We start from the raw sequence: 20,199 nt of genomic DNA on the forward strand, positions 1-20,199 counted from the left end.
GTCTACTGCGATACTGGAGTTAGTAATTGCACACGACAATCATAATAGTAAAGGCGGTCTTAAGACAGGTTTAAAATGGCGGCGTGATTTTCCTAACTTTCACTAATCGTTTCCAACTCCTAACACACTTATATTAGATATGATAATAGCCATATAAGAATGTTTTTGACAGTGAAAGTGTAAAAAAAAATCGAACTTGATGGGTATTCTAATTACGACCGTATTTACTATTATGACTTGACGCTAGTAATAGCGATGCTATGATTGGATCCAGAGATAATAACAAAAGCGCGATGAAAGAAAATGTTTTGGCCGTCGCGTCGCCAGGTCGTGTAGTGGCTTAAAAAAATAAAACTACAGAAAGGGTACTGAAAGAACAGGGAAATGTGCTTCTTAGTTGACGATTGAAAAAGTAATTAAATCATGGTATATGTCGTGAGAGTAACTTTGTGTTTAGTGTTCAGCAACATTTTTTTTTATCTCTATACTGGTTTAAGGGTTTTTTTCTGTCTGATGAGTTAGCCAATTAGGTAAGACGCTCGACTTCTAACTGGCTAATCCATTCAAATCTCCCTGCAGCTAACCTTTTTTTCTCCCACTACCGAAATCAACACCGGTGTTGTGTTGATTTAACACAAAAAGTGGTAGTCACGTTGGGTCACCGCATTGTCTTGAACATGGGCGGAGTTAGGATTGCCTGCTGGGGGGACAGACCTTTTGGTCGGTCTCGACCTGTGGAATACTTCCTAGACGAGTGTGGAATTAATATGAATAACTCATTTTTTGTCTAAAAGTTGGGGGGACAATACCCTCCATCCCCCCATAGCTCCGCCAATGGTGTTGAATCAACACAGTTATGTTTTTACTGTGCAGGACATACGTTGTAAAAAGTAAGGTTAAGGACACATACAAAAGTCATCCAGGGCAGGGGTTCGAATTCACAAATACGTGAAGAAATTTCATTTCCTCAGTCAAAATTAAATGTGTTGTAAGGCAACTTTAATATTGACAATAAAATGCGATGAAACCAAAACTTAAATTCAATTATAAATGTCGGACTCAAATTACTGTAGGAAATTAAGGAGTGATCACTAGAAACAACCGAAAAATTAAACATGAAGAAATAATTTAATAAAAATCAGCTAACAAGGCTATCACACTTAACTTTATTTAAAAAAAACGCAGAGCAAACGTAACGGTTTCAATGTTCTAACATCTTAATGTGTCATCCGAGTAACATCGAAAACGTTACGTTTGCTGTGTGTGTGCTTTAAATTCAAAAACTGTGTTTGCAATTTCGAGACAGGAGACGAGACGAGACATTTCAATAGACGTCTCGTCTCGTCTCGTGTCTCGTCTCGAAAACGTCTGCCTCGTCTTGTCCCAAAAAGTTCTGTCTCGTCTCGTTTACGAGACGAGACGAGACACGAAAAATAGCTAATTTGGACCACTTTTGGCTTGAATATGGAGTTAACGGATGAGATGGACCTATTCTTTGGATGCAGAATCAATGGCAGAAAATCACTTCCCGATATCACTTCTATCTTTGCTCTGGTATCTGTCACACACACGGATGAAACCACTCTATGAGACTTCCGACTTTTATGCACGGCACAGTTTGGAAGTTAAAAACTTGTCTAGTTCCATAAATATTATTAACACTAACATATCAATGATACTCTTGTGTATAATTCAAAAAGTTAACCGTGAAATTTATGCCGGATTGGAAGCAGTTGTGGGAAGGCCTCTTGCTACATCAAATTTGTGGGTGTTCAGGTAAAACCAATATAATCTTAGTATTTTACATCGGGTTAATAATGAATAGGTCATTTCTACTGTATATCAACTTCACGGACAAAAGCGACTCGTGGCTTAATGAAAATCCATTTGTAGGTTCTTCAAGGTCAATACATCAACAAAATAGCTGTTCTAGAAGTACACGCGACCCATTACTTCGACAGAAGAGGCAAACGCACGTGTTTACGTATAAAAGACTAATTGCCTCAGGCACTTACTAGAAGGTTTGACTGCGTGGAAGCAACATAGCAACGTTCTATGACAAAGAACGCTGTGCTATGTAAAAAAGAAAAAATGCTCTGGGTTGTGTTATCTGTTGTTGTGTGTGAAATACGAGTTTGTTTGTGTGTCTGTCTGTGTGCGGCCTGGGAATCAGACGAGTTGACCGAAAGTTACTAAACTTTGGTCACGGATACTTTATCCAGGCTCCAGACCAGAACGAAGCGTTTTTTCAATTCGAACCAGTTTCTCAGGGGAAGGGACCGTTTACCGAGACATGTAAAAACATTAGAAAATGACCGGTTTTTGTGTTGAATTTATAGTTAGCGCCGTCGCTGAGAACAATGGTGACACTTCCATTAGCGATGACTTTGAAAATAGGCTACCATTGGATGCGGGTCGGTGTCACCCTGGGGGTGGGGTACCGAAATATATAAAAAATATTCCAAAATGACCAATATTAGTGTCAAATCCTTAGTTTTCACGGTCGCTGAGATGAATGGTGATTCTTTCAGAGGCGTTGACTTTCAAATACAGGCCAATCGCCTGCGGGCGAGAGGCGTTCTTTTAAATTTCGAACCAGTGGGTCACAGGGGGCGTTTACCGGGATATGTAAAAGTATTAGAAAATGACCGATATCTTTTCGTTTCGTTGTTCAGTTTGTTTGCATAGGTATTTTATCTGACCCATGCGAAAAGTGTGTATTTCAGCTAGTTATTAATAAATGCAAGAAATAAATTATTAGTAATATACAGGGTGGCCCAAAAATAAGTTTACAGTGCCGTACTGATCAGTTCATTGCATTTTATATAATTTCTTATTGTTATCCATCAGATAGACTTAGTTTCTTTATTATTTGTTCTTAATGTGTTTTACTTACATCTTAAGCTCGGAAGAGCCGAAGCAAATAAACTCATAAACTAGAATGTTATACTTGATCAATGAAGAGGTGTATGCCTACTTTTGGACTACGTGAATAGATAGGAGTGTATTTTGAAAGAAAGAAACGAAAGTGTAAACATACATAACCGTATTTCACTTTATATAATCTGCCCTAAACCACGGTCATTAATCTAAGATAATGTAGGAAAAAATGCAAGAAAGTAATTAATAATAATAAATATGAGCATATCAAAATATATATATATTGAAAGGAAAAGAGTCCCCTGGCAGAACTTATTTACTCCAGATGTCGAAGCGTTAATCAGAGTTGGAGTGGGTCAAGTAGGTCAACAGCATGTGACCCACTGCGACCCACCACCCACTATGACCCACTCTGAACCATTGTGACCAACTCCGACCCGCCAAAACCCATCGTCATCAACTCTGACCCATGATCCACGCTCTCTTTAAAACTAAATAAAGTTTACAATTGTAATAAAACAAGGCTGTGAAATTATCACTAATCGGAGTTTGAATTTTCACGGTTCAACGCTCAAGCACCGCTCTGTTACAATACCGGTGGATGTGATCTTTACGATATACAATGATAAAGTGTTTGTCATGGGCCAAATTGCGATGAATTTAACTTTAATTATCATATATAATTATTTCTTTGTTGACTTACAGACATTTTCAGTGGAAAATAGGATGAAATTTGAAAGTCTTAAATCAAGGTAAAGTAGACCAAAGTAAAGAGAAGTCTAAAATTGGCCATATAATTAAGCATCCCGTACAAATTTAAAATTCCCATGGGGGGGGCGCGGTGGCTCAGTGGTAGAGCGTTCACCTCTGGTGCTTGGGGTCCCGGGTTCGGTCCCAGCCCCCGCCAAGTGAACCTTGTGGTGGACAAACATCGTGCTCGTGGGTTTTCTTGGGGTTCTCCCGTTTCCTCCCACTTTCTTCATTCCACCATTTCACTCATCTCTCATAATCACTGTCTCCTTTAGCCTACCCGGCATAACCGTGGGACGTAAAACTCAAAGATTTCATTTAATTTTAAAATTCCCATGTAATTAAGCTTGCAGTACAAATTTTATGTAAATTTTTTTCACAACTTTATGACGTGATATCCTTATGCTGTAACGCTCCATACATAAACACAAGTTTCAGCAGTTATTATAATAAAAAGCAGTAGATGTAAAATGCATAAAACTGTAGTTTTTATTTCTCAATAATTGCTTTTCAATTTGTTTCTGAAATAATATTGATCGTTTTCGATTATTTTTAGAAATCAACCCTATATATAGAAAATGCTCCCTCCCAATAAAAGAGTTTTAAAAATGATATTGAGATCAGGGCCTAACTATGTATATACCAAATGTCATTTCAGTTGACTTTGCAATTTGATCATGACGATCACACACACAGTTATATTCAATGTTTTATATAATTATTCGTACATTATAGGTAATTCACATTTTTTTCTCCAGTAGTTAGCTCCTCTAAAAACTCACAGGATGTGTTTGAAAAATCAAGAAGTAAGTCCTATTGCTATTATTACAATTCCAAATATGGTCAATTGCCTGAAGTTCTGCAAGAGTGCCTGAAATTCTTTCTTCAATAGAGACAAATGAGAAAAGAAGAAAAAAGGAGGCCTTGAAAGTAAAAGGTAGACAAATTCATCAGTGCTCAGAAGAAACTGTCTACAATGCACTGAGCAGAATGGGGTCGTAAGTCAGAGTGGATCAGTGGGTCAGTGTGGATCAGAATGGGTAGTTGGGTCAGAGTGAGTCACGGTGGGTTGTATATCGCAGTGAGTCACATCCTGTTGACCCATGACCCACTTACAAATCTTGACGCAATTGACCCACTGACTCACTCCATCTCTGGACTGCACACACGTATAAAGGAGTCATATATTTATCTTAACCTTCCTGACTTTACTTAACCTCACTAATTTAAGTTAATCTACAAAAAATGCAATAAAGGAATTATTATTGACAAATACAAACATATAGGAATGTATTTTGAGAAAAAGAAAAATCAAAATGAACCAGCCGAGATTTGAACCCGCGTTGTTCCGCTTAAGAAACAGACGTTCTACCGACTTAGCCACGGCAGAATTTGTAACTTTTGGCTTTGAAGCTTTATTTATATTACGTGCGTTACGTAACAACGCTACGAGATGTCATTACTGTCCTTCAAGACCCGTTTCGTAAATTTACGAAATAACTCATTTAATCCTTAATCAATCCGATTATATCTCTATATACGTATATACGATGTATGTGTGTGTGTTGGTGCACCCAAGAGATTAATTCATAATAGATTAATGTATTCTTGATGTTAATCTACAGCACAAATGCTTTTAATGAAAACATGGGGCCTGTTGCCGTAGATGGCTAAAGGCCGTAAATGAAATTCTAACTTCAAGTGTAACTGGAGTAACTCACCGTCAATGGCTGATTTAACACGCTTGATGACAGCGCGTGTAATGGTTGAAATATAAACACACTTGATAGAGCCTATGTAGATAAGTGGGTACCGTGTGTGACTGTCGTTCTCAGGATTCTGTGTTCGAGTCTCAGACTAGACTGAGTTGCATTTTTTTTTCAAGGAATTAAACATTATAAATGATGTTCGCGTTTGATACTGAAAGAGATTTATCCTATGAAAGGAGAAAAACAAGACAATACAGGGGGCAGGGGGAAAGACGGAGATTGTTTATCCTTAAGTGTTAAAATTTAATTTATTCCCATGTCTTTTGCTCTTTCCTTTCCCTCTTTCCTTCTTTTCTAATTTTGTTTAGCTTTCCATACTTTTTCGGTCTCTGCATGATGCGTATTATTCTTTTCGTTTCCTTTGCTTTAATTCCTATCTCTTTGATCTTAAAGTGAATGGAATTTCTGCAGATTTATCTCGTGGTTGTTTCTCTAAGTGATGCTCTCAGATAGTAATACTTTTTCCTCCAAATGGAGGAATATCCTGGCATGTTATGTTTTCTGGCATGTATTTGCTGTCATGTTGGTTGTCCAACTATCAGACATACAGTGAAACTATTCTGCTACTGGAAAAAGCTATCATTTCTTATGTATCCAACCTCCACTTTTTACAGTCACTGACTGTACAAACACTTATTAGCAGCATGAGACGACGTTGTGGATCCTTTATTGTTATGCGTGGTAATCATATCCCTTATTAGTGTCAGCAAATCATACTTTTGAGGCTTCAGTGTTTCTCAGTTTCAGTGCTACCTACCTATAATACAAAATACCTCAAAGGTTTGTTTTGAATCACCTCAGGTGATTGGATCTCTCTCTTAAAATAGGTATTCCAAATTGCCGATGCATACTCGTTTGCTAGTAACGAGGGTTTCATAAACTTAATAATTACTGATAGCTGTGAAATTTTTTGTTTCTGACTAGCAGCGTTCACCCCGCTTCGCTGCGGTCACCCCGGAACGCAATAAACTTTGTTACTTAGATAATTTTTACTTTTTCGCTTTCAAGTGATATGATAAAAACCATAGAAGATTGCAGTAAATCTTAACATTATATCGCCTGTCATTTATGTTAACCCGCCCCGCTTCGCTGCGGTCATCCCGGTGCTGGCATATTGTAAAAGTGTCTGTAAAAATAAGCAAATCAATTAAAAAATTTTAAACAGAAGATTCAAGCTATTTTCCGCTGTATATCGCCTGTCATTTATGTTAACCCGCCGAGTGACACGGTCATGCGGGTTGCATATAAATACGTTTATTTTTACCTATGATGAACTAACAAAGGATTTGTGGACACCTGAATGGTCAATTATCTCAAGACACTGGTAATTGAAAATTAAAGTGATATGATAAAAACCATCTAGGGTCCAAATCCTAATAACCCCCCCAAAATAAAAGAAATTGGTTCAGCCGTATTAGCGTGATGAGCGGACAAAGGATTTGTACGTTCTCTTTTATATATATAGATAACATTTCTGTGTTTCTGATAATAAGTGGCATGGTTAACGAAAAGCATCATTAAAAAAAACTACGCATGAGGATTTGCATGTACTCTTATGATTTTGTTCAGCTTGACAAGATATGTCTCATTTTTGAACATTTTTTTATTGTACGCTAGTAAAACTTTCTTTTTTAAGGTTCAATTGATATTTTACACTTTAGGCAAATTGTTCAAATGAATGTGTGTCAGGAAAAACAATTTCAGAATTAAATAATGTTTCCGCTCGTACTTCCTATACAAAGTAATTATATAATAGTACTAAAACTTTGGAAGAAAATACATTTTCTCGTGAACATCCAATGTTTGTAGTTATTTATTTTTCCTTGTTTCAGGATCTGAAATCATTTTGTGACGAGGCTAAGCACGGAGTTATATACTTCAGTTTGGGTTCCAATCTAAGAAGTGACCAGTTATCTCCAGCTAAAATTAAGACACTTCTGGATGTCTTTTCTGAGCTTCCGCAAAGAGTTTTATGGAAATATGAGTCAGATCTTGCGGGAAAACCAGATAATGTGAAAATAGGAAAATGGATGCCACAGCAAGATCTCCTGGGTAAGAAAGATAACAAAAATATAACTATATCAATTATACTAAAGGTTGTCCCAAAAGTTCGTAAACACTTGCTAACAATTGACATTTTATTCGCCAAGTATTTACATACCAAACATTATTCCTCAAAATAAAGACCATCATGTTCTAAGATTTTCTGCCATCGAACTGCAAGCATTCGGATCTGGTCAAAGTACCATTCAGCCGGCTTCGAATTAAAGAATTCTTGACACGCTTCCGCGACTTCATCAAACGATTCGAATCGGCGGTCCTTCAGAAAGTGTTGCATTGAGCGGAAAAGGCCGTAATGTGATGGAGCACAGTCTGGACTGTATGCAAGATGTGACAAAACTTCAACGCCGTCCAGCTCTGCAAACTTGTCTTTGGTCTTCCTGGCGGTGTGTGGCTTTGCATTGTCCTGCTGCATCGACGCACGCTTTCGGTTGATTAGAGTCGGGTACTTTTGCTTCAACTTGTCGTAGACCCGCTCCAGTTGCTGACAGTAAAGTTCGGCATTGACGGCACGACCATTCGGAACCAACTCAAAATGCACGATTCCTTCAAAGTTCCACCACACGCACAACATGACTTTCTTGCCGAAGCGATCTTGTTTTGAAACTGACAGTGTTTCTTGCCCTTTCTTAACCCATCGTTTGTCTCGATTGTGCTGGACCAGATAGACCCATTTCTCGTCCGATGTCACAATACGCTTCCAAAAACGGTCGTCCAATGGATTACTGAGCAATTGACGGCAAATTTCAACTCGTTTGTTGGCTTGTTCTTCGGTGAGTTCGTGCGGATCTTGGCGCGGCTTTTTGTGAACAAAATCAAGTTGCTTCAAGTGTCGGTGAATTGTCGATTTGCCAACTCGAAGCTCAGCAGCCAATTCCCGAATTTGCTGAAGGCGTAATGTATAACCCGGTTTGCAAGTCTCCATCATCCAACTTTAACGGCCATCCGGAACGAGGCTTATCTTCAAGACTCATGTTGCCTGACTCGAAACGCTTGTACCACTTTGAGATCGCAGCATATGCAATTGTTCCTCACCTTCGGCAGCACATATCTCTTCTGCAGCTTTTCTGGTTGAGAGTCCTCGCTTCCAGCAGTAGCGAATCAAACCTCGCAGCTCCATTTTATCAATTGCCATCTGGAATACACAAATGAAGAGCATCACTATCACGATATGAACACACAAAACACTTAACAATTGCATAAAATTTCAAGTTTTTGCAAGTGTTTACGAACTTTTGGGACAACCTGCGACCTTACTAATGAAAGGTTCATTGACTTCATATGTTACAGAGGTTTTACCATCCGTGTGTAGTCCTCATGCTTAGAGAATGTAACCCATGTGAATTGACCAAACACACATTTACTTTTTGGTACACAAAGTAAATACTAGAGTTTGACAGCCTCCGAAGTATTTAGATGACTTTACATATTTTAAATATAATTAATAAAAATCAATGGCTGGACTGTGCCTTAATGTAGGGAAACAATACAATCAACATATACTCGATGGCATTACACATATACACTGGATGTCAACACAAAGCTACATGGTTAGCATATGACCCAAATTCGATTCCCGTGTTGTGTCATGTGGCTCGGCTTACAGATTAAGCTATTGGACTAAGCCTCATACAGTTGGTCCTAAGAGAGATGTTCAGCTCTAAACCAACTAACTAACCCATCTCGACACGAATATCGCGTGTAAATGAAATTTCAAACTATATATATATAGATATCAGTAGCGGCTCGTAGTCTGTACAAGCACCAGTTGCAATGTTGCAATATCAAAGGTATGTAGGTACGCGCAAGTGTTCCCCTCCCCCAGCATTCTTGAGCCTTATCCAAGAAATATTCAGGAAATATGAAGAGGAAAGTCTTTTAAGATCTATTTGTATATTATTGATTAAATTATTTCTCTAATATTAATTTACTATATAAGCTATTTCCTTTTTTTCAAACAACCACTATCAATGTACGTTTATACACTATTTATATACAAAACCTCTACACTCATGTTGTTGAACACGAGATAAATCGAATATATAGTATGTGCTGTAAGCCATGAATGATGGCGTTAATCCGACAAGAAAAAAAAAAAAAGCAAGAAAATTGCATGCACGCAGTTAAACAAAATTATTTAATTATATAAACTATGCATTATTTTAGAATGGAAGGTCTTTCTTCGATCTTTCGGGCTTCAAATTTTTCTATGACTTTATTGAAATCTGAAATGCTGCTCGCCAAGTTTCTCTGAATAGAAAGCATCGCTACCGCAAATATTTTCCGCTTTATTTTCTTTAGGGTCCAGAAACACCACTCTCCTCCGACAATATGCATTTTGTTAGCATTTCTTTGTATAAATATACGAAAAAAAAAAGTCCATTTTCAGGAACCACGTTTTTTTTTTTTTTTGTCTGTAAAGAAGCATGAAATCTAAGATGTTTTCCTTTGAAAATGAAAATAAAAAAGTTTAACATTCCAGCAAATTAGGCTAAAGAAGACAGATGAGTATTGGAAGTGAATGATTTGATATTAATTTATGCTCTCCGCCGGAAATCGAACACGGAATCATGTGCACGAAAGACACAGAGCTAGGAATTAGACCAGTAGTAAGACATTTTCTTATTGGACACTCGATTGACTCCCCCCCTTCCAGAATAGGATTTTTTAAAAATAAATCTTATCCCAAGAATTTTCACCTTTGTATTATAAATGTTAAATAAAATCTATTGACTTCGAACGACCGCCCCCCAAACTTTCAGCCTGGATCCGTCCCTGCTACCACCAGACTTATATTTGTTCTTTGCGAGTTTATGTTTTGTGAATAACTTCTTTCTTCCACGCGTCTGTATCTTCATCACCCTATCAATTGAATCAAGCGCTGCTAAGCGGAGGAATTCGTAACTATTACAGAAGCAGACCAGTTGCGGAAGAAAATGCAACCGTAAGGGACCAATACGGGAAGATAGGAGCGTTGCAAGAATAAATCCACTTCCCCATGTTAAGAGATAGGAGCTCGCTGCCATATGCTCAATGTTACTGCTTCCAGTGGCAACGTTCGCTGCCACTGGAAAGGTAAATTTCTCTCTTTCTTTCCGTTTTTTAATTGACTTTTTTCAGAAATGCATCAATACTGTTTTGCGCTCAAGAGCAAAGGTTTATGTTTTACTGATACACTACTTTAACACTTAAAAATATTTTTAGTATTAAAAAAATATCCGGTTGCACAACCATGCAACATATATTACCAGCCGCCACTGATCATATATATATATATATATATATATATATATATATATATATATATATATATATATATATATATATATATATACAGTAGAGCGTCGATTATCCGAACGTCGGTCAACCGAACGACCGCTTAACCGAACTGTGTACTCGCTCGCACCTGTTACTCTCCCACCCTACCATCCATCATCCCCCTCACTCCAAACCATGTTTCCCACAGTAGTCGCAGCACTGAGCCACCGCTGGCGGAACATTGCTTCTAATGGGGCCTTCATAAGGCGCTGCTCACCGGCCAAGCCGCCAGTCGCTGTGTTTCAACAATCAGCACACTTCTTTTTATGAATAAATTTACTGTACAGTACTTCTTTTTGGCAAATAAACATGTACAGTTCGATTATCCGAACAAACCAGTTTTCCGAACACCCATGTCCCCCAATTACTTCGGATAATCGACGCTCTACTGAATATATATATATATATATATATATATATATATATATATATATATATATATATATATATATATATATATATATATATATATATATACCAGACGCGTACGCAAAATTTCATAAAAAAAAGTGTTCAACAACCCAACCTGTTCAATAATATTTTAAATAAGTAATAATAAAATATATCACATTACGTATTATGTATATATCGTATATAATATATCCGTTCCGTACGTCACTGGTCTTTAAATTAAAATTAATTTCGAAAAATTAACTATTAAATTTAGGCATTCTCTATTCTTTTAATGCAATAAATGCTGGTATTGGTTCCAAAGACAGATAACTCTTTCTGAGTGAATACTTCTTTCGAAATAATCTTAAAGTTACAATGTTTTTCAAGAAGAGAAAATAATTTGTATCGTCTCGTCTCAAATTCCACAAAAAAAGAGTCGTTTAGAATCTCATCTCGTTTACTATATAATAATCTGGCATATCTCGTCTCGTGCGCATCCCCTAGAGGACTTAAAACGTAGGAAATTATGAGCAAATACTGTATATTAGTGAATTAAATGCATCCGTCATTACAAAGATAGTTTAAATACGCTTAATTGCAGAAATTTTAGTCTGCATAGGTGGAAAATTTGTATCGAGGAAGTGTACCAATATCGATGACTGCCCATAGCTGAACTCTTCTTGTCGCGTCCGGTAAAATTGTAACGTTGAATTGTTTGACGTTATTGCAACTAAACTAATAATTCAAATATGAAATGTACAAATTAATAGTGTAATTTTGTTAGTTTTATTTTTAATCATTGCAGTTTATAATCACAATAGAACTGTAGAAGTATTGGAGTAGCTTTCACTCAGAAGTACATGATATTTCTTGAATTCATCCAAATTCATGCGGCATATGATGCTGTTAGTATCTTCTTTTCCCTCTTAATACGTCTCTTATAATCTGATAATATGAACAAGTAACTGAAGATGGCAAAGAACTTACGATATTGAGAATTCTTTTGAAATCAATAACTTGAAGACATAAGGAATAGGAAAGCAACTGGCGTAGTGAACTAGCTAATTGCGAAGTTAATTAAGCTCACATACATAATGAGCTAATTAAAGATTTAGGAGAGAAAAAGTGAAGAACTTGCCGTATATACTAATTACTATGTGAAATGGAAAATTTATGCAAGGTGATTGTGAAAGATAGACGTTCGCATGAGGGTAAAGATAAAAGACAGATATTCACAAGAGGGATGAAATGAGAGAGATAAGAGCTAGAACTTGCATGAGGTTAAGTTGGAGTTGGAAAGGATGACCTATGGTCTCTCACAAATAAATAGCTGTTAGACTGTAGGATTATGTATTCTTTTCGTAACTATCTTCTAATGAACTATATTAGATGACATATTGCAGAAATTATTCAATTCGTTGTCCGGGAAGTAATAGGACTGATTTTATTCCGCCATGACTGTACTTCGGAGCGTGTGCGCACCGACTGGATCCTTTAGAGGGCGTTCCTAGCTAACGAACGAGCGGCTGGTCAGTTGTCTCCAAGCACACGGAGAGTCAGGACAGGCTTTTTCGCGCGACGTGTTTCTGTGAGTGGTGCAAGCCGAAAATGCAGCGTTCGTTAGAGCAGAGGTACGCGATTAAATTCTGTGTTAAACTCGGTAAATCTGCGACAGAGACGTTTGATATGATCAAGCAGGCTTACCCAGATAATGCTTTAGCAAGAAGTGGTGTGTTTCGGTGGCACAAGGGCTTTACGGAGGGCCGGGAAGAGGTCGCCGATGAACACCGTGCTGGAAGACCTTCGACTTCGACAAACACCGACAATGTGACTCGTGTGCGCGAAGTTTTGAACTCAGACCGTTGGGTAAGTATTCGTTTAATTGCCCAGATGTTAAATTTACCAAAAACTGTAGTTCATGAAATTGTGACGGAGCATTTAAACATGCGCAAGGTATGCGCGAAGATTGTCCCAAAAGTGCTCACTGACGACCAGAAATTGCGGCGAGTGGAATTGTGCCAAGAAAATTTGAACATGTGTGAAAGTGACCCCCAATTTTTGAATAACGTAATCACAGGTGACGAATCATGGATCTTTGAGTATGATCCCGAGACAAAGAGGTAATCTTCCGAGTGGCACGCTCCGGCGTCTCCTCGCCCAAAAAAGGGAAGAATGAGCAAATCCAAAGTGAATACGATGCTCATTGTCTTTTTTGACATCAAAGGCATCGTCCACCATGAATTTGTTCCTTCTGGACAAACCGTCAACGCCAAGTTTTACGTGGAAATGCTCAAGAGACTCAAATGAAGGGTCAATCGGGTCCGACCAGACTTCGGAGCCGACTGGAAGCTGCACCACGACAACGCCCCGGCTCACACCGCCTTTCTTATGAACAGCTACCTGACCAAGACCGGCATCCCAACGCTTCCGCAGCCGCACTACAGCCCAGATGTGGCCCCCGGACTTCTTTTTGTTTCTTCGCCTGAAACGCCCGATGAAAGGCAAGCATTTTGAGACGACAGAGGGGATCCAAGCAGCTTGCACCGCGGCTCTCAAGGCTATTCCGGAGAATGACTTCCGTGACGACTTCAATGCTTGGAAATCGCGCTGGCAGCGCTGCATCGACGCAGAAGGAGCCTATTTTGAAAGTTTTTAAAGAATTGTAACGATTGGCTCAATATTTTTTTTAATCGACTCAGTCCTATTACTTTCCGGACAAACCCTATATATATATATTGAAGGGTAAGGGGAAAAAACAAGGAATGTCCATGTATGTGCTTTTTCGGGTGCTTCGTCCTATCTGTTGGTGACTCTTGGTACTATTTGGCTGTATATGCCATGCATAGGTAGATGTAAAAATGTCCATGTAAAAAGAGGAAAAAGATGTAACTAACCCTATTCTTCTTACGCGGTTTTCAATATTAAATCGCAGTTTTCTTGAAAATGCAGTTTTGTGACATTCCTTCTTTTTTTCCCTTACCCTTCATATATAGTTACACAATTAGGAATACATGTGTATTTGGTTCACTTACTTCAAATAAACTTATTTCGAATTTCGGAATATAACTTGACATCAGGATAATAAAGTATAAATCACTAATTTTTCCAGTATCTTAAAACTATATCCATCCCTTAAGAGACATTTTTGTCTTCCATATTATTTAGAAAAAGTACGAGTTAAATTGATTTTAACGTCCCTTTTAGCAGCGAGGCTATATGAGACGAGATCTACTGATTAACGTGGAATCCGAACCATATGAGCTTCCGCCGGGAATCGAACCCGGGTTTCCTCACACAAAAGGTGGTACGCTAACCGCTTAGCCACGAAGGAACTCTAGAAAAAGTACAAATAAAAATGAAAGTTCGCAGAGAATATCTATATAAAATTCTACGTTACAACAATACCTTCTTCAGTTGTCATCAAAAGAACACTGCAGAACAATTTACGTATCTAGCACACGTATATACTGTATATTTGAAAATTATCATCTTCAATAAAGAGAAGCACAAGGAAAGAAGGAGGGTGCAATTCTCTTATTCAATTTATTTGTATAGACTTTTTTTTTTTTTTTTTTTTAACGGTACTCAGCCATGGGTAACAAAATTCTGAGTAGGCTATTCCAGATTCCGGAATAGAAATCTTCAATCCGGAATCGAAATTACTATTAGTCGCTCTGGAATCTCGAAAGTTTCGGCCGACATTTCAAAATTTCAAAATCTCGAAACTTCATCCGACATCTGGAAGGTCGAAATCTCAGAACTTCATTCGAAATTTTGAAAGGTTAGGATTACAGTGTCTCGAAATTTCATAATTCTGAAACTACGGATTTCCAAAATTTTGTAAGGTTGTAATTACAGAATCTCGGAATTTCATGATTCCGAAATTACGGAATTCCAAAGTTCCGAAATTGAAATCTCAATTCCGATAATCCCTAATTCTGTTTCACCCGCTCCAGAGTTCAGTAACCTAATTCCTAGTTTTTCCTTACGAATTCACTCTATGACCAGCAGTAGGGCTATGTTTTTCTGTCCTTCGTCGTTTGACGTCTAGCTGAGCATCGCAGTTTTTTCAGATAGAATTTAGATGTGCTTGGTTTTCTCAGCTTACTGAGTTTTCGCCATCTACAACCTTCTAATTTTATTAATGCTATTAGTAGCCATTCCTTCATATTGTTTCTACCATAACCCTGGTAGATAGCCTCTCACAAGTGCGAGAAGCCAAGAACTAACATGTCCTGACCGCTGCATAGCTCTTAATAGACTAAGCTGCATACGGGACCTAGCAGCTAGTATTGTGGATCATCTATCCAGGACCAGGCCTGTGACTTTAGGGGAACACTGCTCACTGTCTCTTTTTATTTTTATTTTCATTTCCATAGTTGGGAAAAGCTAATTGCAGAACTATAGTTAAAAAATACAGTGGTCAAACGTAATTTAAAGCGTGTTGGCCAACCAACGATTTGCCGTCATTTATCCAACAGGTTCGACATCTCACTTCCACTCGCAATACGACTTCTTTAGGGGAAATTTCGTTGGCAGTTAACTTGGCAAATGTTCGGCGAAACGACCAATAACAACATAGGACCAACGTTGGCGGTTGGCTAGGAACAGTAGTATAAAGTAAAACATTTTAAAGAATAATTTTTGTTTTTACTTGGACTTACTTTTTACGTAAAATAATGCAATAATTTTCTTTCACTATATGTATCTTTTATCTTACGCCTTGTGCAAACTACATGGTAATGTTCGTTTCATCAAAAATTCTATTTTTATTGTACTTTGTGAAGAATAACATTGATATCTTACATTTCAGCTCACCCGAATATAAAGTTGTTCTTCACTCATGGCGGACTTCTGAGTACACAAGAGGCCATATACCATGGAGTACCAATTCTTGGAATGCCATTTTACGGAGACCAGGAGTTGAACATGAGACGCTCCGTAAAATCAGGTTTCGCTGAGAGTATCTCACATAAAACACTGACTAAAGAAACATTGAAGACGACCATCAATAAAATGATTCAAGAACCAAGGTGGGTCTTTTTCTTCGGTAAATTATTTATTTTGGTCAAACTTTATATCTTGCCGTTTAAGGAATAGTTCATAGCTGTGGTAATTGTGAGTTTGGTTGCGAATGTGGGCGAGGAATTTTCGTTGCCAGTCGTACGTCAATTTAAAATATAACTTTAGTTTCATTTATTAAATTTAAGTGTTCCTTATGAACGTCAAGGATACATAAGATTGAGCGTATTGCTGAAAATAGAATACAAACATCTACTTGGGTTTTTATCCTAGACGTAGTGAACCTTTTGGAATTGAACTTAGAACCATCTACACAGACAGTACGTGCATTTGGACAGGATGGGCAAAATTACAAGTTGTCCCATTTCTGTCTGGAAAGAGAGATAAAAAGAGTTGATTTGAAGTTTGCAAATTACCATATTAGCAAGGTGTCTGACCAAGTAGACATCTTAAACGGTCTATACTTCACTTTAAATTAAATAAGAATTATTGAAAACTTACATTATAGTCAGAGTGTGGAGGAGTTCCTGCTAATACAAAATTAGATTAACCCATTCTACATTGAATAAAACACAGCCCATGCTGGGAAATGATTTTTTCATCATGAAAATGAGGTACTCATTCTTCCAAAACAACTCCAGCAAAACTGTATATTGATGATAGTCGCTGATTTCTGGTGAACAGTTAACGTTCTCACAACCCAAGTGCTCTATTGCAAGGGTACTCTAATAGTGCTCACACAATTCTTCAGGATCCGAGAAGGCTATACAAAAACTTCGTGACACAACTTTCGTAAGTGAATAATAACGATAATAGCACATGAAAATTTTCAAAAGTCTTCAAAGAATATTTTTTCTACAACGTTTTTAGATGTTGCTTCGGGTTTGGTGGATTTTGTCGATTGTTTTCTCTATGTAATAATAATAATAATAATAATAATAATAATAATAATAATAATAATAATAATAATAATAATAATAATAATAATAATAATAATAATAACCTCTCTTTCAGTGTCCAGAACAACTTATGTGCAAGTGGTATCAGAGCATAACATCACAGAAAGTTAAAGTAGAAAATTAGAATAAAAAGAAAGAAGACAAAGAGAGGGTTTTCTAGTTACTACGAATTGTTTATAGAGCTATTATATTAACTTCGACTTCCAAAAATGTTTTAGTAAAAAGTTTCAGAGTGTTTAGCAATAACCGTTCTGAAAATGTATTGGATTTCGTGGGGGGAAAATATCATTTAAAATTTATGAATAAACCACAACTTCTTTATAACTTATATTTAGTTCAAATATAACATTTACTGAGGCTGCTAAAATATAAGGAGGACAGAACTTATAAGACGCTATCCACAAGTTTTTAATTTTTTAAAAAAATGTCACAATATAACAATAAAGAAAGGAGGAATTGAGTGGATAACGATGTTAAACTAACATCAGACTCAAAATAGCCATTTATGGCTTTAATTTTGTAAACTGAACTTTCGGAAGCCCCGTATATAAAATGTTTGCGAAACGGAGTACGAGATGTAAACAAGATTTTATACCAAAACAAAAATTATTTTATATCTGCTTGCTGGTTTAAGGTATTTTCTTCTTATCTGCCAAATTGAATTTAGGCAACGAGTAAAACACATGCGTATATCAAGCTGTATAACATTCAGGTACTTGCTACAATAGTTAAGCAACCAAAATGACACTTGAGGTGTGGAGGTGGCATAACAACTGCAATGCCAGTTTGAAAACCAATTAAGACAGACAGCCAATACTCAACATAGGACTCACAAATTACTGGGTGTTGTAAATCACTTTCTTAATTGTAACATCCACTACATCAGGGATGCAAATAAGCAACAAAATTTTACTCGCCCAAGAAAAAAGCTACTAGCTCACATCTCAGAATAGAAATCGTTTACTTACCTTCGACATGATATTAAATACTCGCCCGCACCGATTAACCACTCGCCCCGGACGAGTGGTTATTTGCATCCCTGCACTACATTGAACAAGAAAGTAACAGAAAGTTAAAAAAACGAATATTTTTTAAAATAAACCGCCTTTCTATAAAGAAAACCTCCATTTCAAGAAAGACATTTTTTTTTTTATCTCTAGCTGCAAGTACTCCTCACGACACAGCATTGTCAAAATGCATTCTATAGTTTTCTACTTACTATGCGAGAATGGGAATGATCCAATGCTAGCCAATCATAAAACTTTGAACAGTGGAAGGATATGAATAATTTTGTTTATCTCTGTTTGGAGGTAAGCCGGGACGGACGAATAATAATAGCTATGCTGCTGCATTGCAGAGCTTCCTCGCGACTATATGCACAGATCACGGCCTTCTCCTGTAGGAATTCACGTGGTTCAAATTCCTCTATAAACTGCCTCATGGTTCTTAAAGGGCCCATACACTATCAGTTTTACTGAAGGAAAACCTGATCGTGAAATCAGAATTGAAGGGAAAACCGTGCGGAGTGAAGAAATTCGTTAAGTTCAGTCAGTTCTTCATGAGGTTATTTGGACTGAAGAATGGCTATTTTGGATTAAACAAACGAACCGCCTTCTGCTACGATAACTGTGCTATTAACAGAAGGAAAAACATTTGTCTCAGTTAAGTTCTTTCAGTTCAGGACCTATCATCATGAAAGCTAGTAAAAGTGAGACGTTGGCTTTTATGGAAGCGTACCATGCTCATTGCGAACTTTAGAACATGCAATATGTGCATTATGCGAATAGATATAAAAGAGGGGAGGCGTTACAAAATTAAAAGAGTTGGAACATCAGGCGACACGCGATACTGTTACTTTAAAAAATAACCTACGGTCGTCGGCATTTAGGTGCTAAAAGTGAACGAATCCAAGAAACAGGGGACTGGAAGTAAGGAAGTGTACGTTCCAAAGCTTTGGTATTTCAAGGAACTTAGAAGTGCACTCCACAGAACATCTGATGAAACTGAAGCAACTGAACTGAAGGACTGAACTCGATTAACTGACGGTACTCCACACACTATCAGTTCAGTTCATCGTACGATCGGTTAAGTCAGTTTCTAGTTCAGTTGAGCTGATCAGTTAAAACTGATAGTGTATGGGCGCTATTAGACATTGATATTAACCTCAAAACTAATCAATTAAGCACTATATTGCGTTCTTCTCTGTATAAAATGTATGCTACTAATTGCTATTCTTTTTCTTAATTGACCACATTTGCTTTTCTAGAAAATACATTTTATCTTTACAGATATCGAGAGAATGCCCAGCGATTATCAATAATATATAAGGATCAACCACGTACACCTTTGGAAGAAGCAGTATTTTGGTCGGAGTATGTTATACGCCACAAGGGAGCCCCTCACTTGAAATCAGCATCTCAAGATCTTATGTGGTTCCAGTATTTCCTGCTAGATGTCATTGGAGTGATTACGATTATCGTTACGGCTGTTTTAGGAATTGTGTTCGTTTTAGTTAGGTCTCTTTACAGAGTTCTATGCCGTAGAAAAACAAATAAAAATATAACAACCTCGAAGAAGCGGAATTAAATTATTTGTAAAAACAACTGTAAACAATATTTTTTTTTCAGTGAAATTATAATAAAAGTTTGTATGTTTTCTATATAAGATCTTTATTTCTCTGAAATAATTCTAAAATCAGGTGGGGACTATAAATAATGTTACTATTGACTGGTTTCGGATCTCCGGTAATCCCCAGACAACCTTTAACATTTATTTTGTCAATACGAAGCGAACGAAGATCGTAGTTTTATCTTTCGTTTGTGACATGAAAAGGGTAAAATGAGACGGATAATGACATTGAAATAGATATTAGTTTTGTTTATTATGAAAATAATATACACTATGTTTATATGTTTCATTTTCCATATAAATACAATGTTCATTTGACGCCTCTAAGAACAGGCTATTAATATACGGCGTAATAAAAATTATTTAAGACAGAATTTAAAATTCAAAATAAGATACACAATTCTATATTAACGCAGAAA

General features: G+C 37.1%; 1 protein-coding gene across 1 annotated transcript in view; it reads left to right on the forward strand.

Moving 5' to 3' along the window:
- Nucleotides 1-19,811, forward strand: part of LOC145664254 (UDP-glycosyltransferase UGT5-like) — a 42,490-nt gene extending 22,679 nt beyond the window's left edge. The window contains exons 3-5 of the mRNA XM_081730759.1: nt 7,232-7,451; nt 15,985-16,204; nt 19,441-19,811. Coding sequence (XP_081586885.1) covers nt 7,232-7,451; nt 15,985-16,204; nt 19,441-19,738 — 738 coding nt within the window. The 3' untranslated portion in view covers nt 19,739-19,811. The remainder of the gene's footprint in view (nt 1-7,231; nt 7,452-15,984; nt 16,205-19,440) is intronic.
- Nucleotides 19,812-20,199: the final 388 nt, after the last annotated feature.

Source organism: Thermobia domestica, chromosome 11 (assembly GCF_964235325.1).
Source record: "Thermobia domestica chromosome 11, izTheDome1.hap1.1, whole genome shotgun sequence".
Classification (NCBI taxonomy): domain Eukaryota; kingdom Metazoa; phylum Arthropoda; class Insecta; order Zygentoma; family Lepismatidae; genus Thermobia; species Thermobia domestica.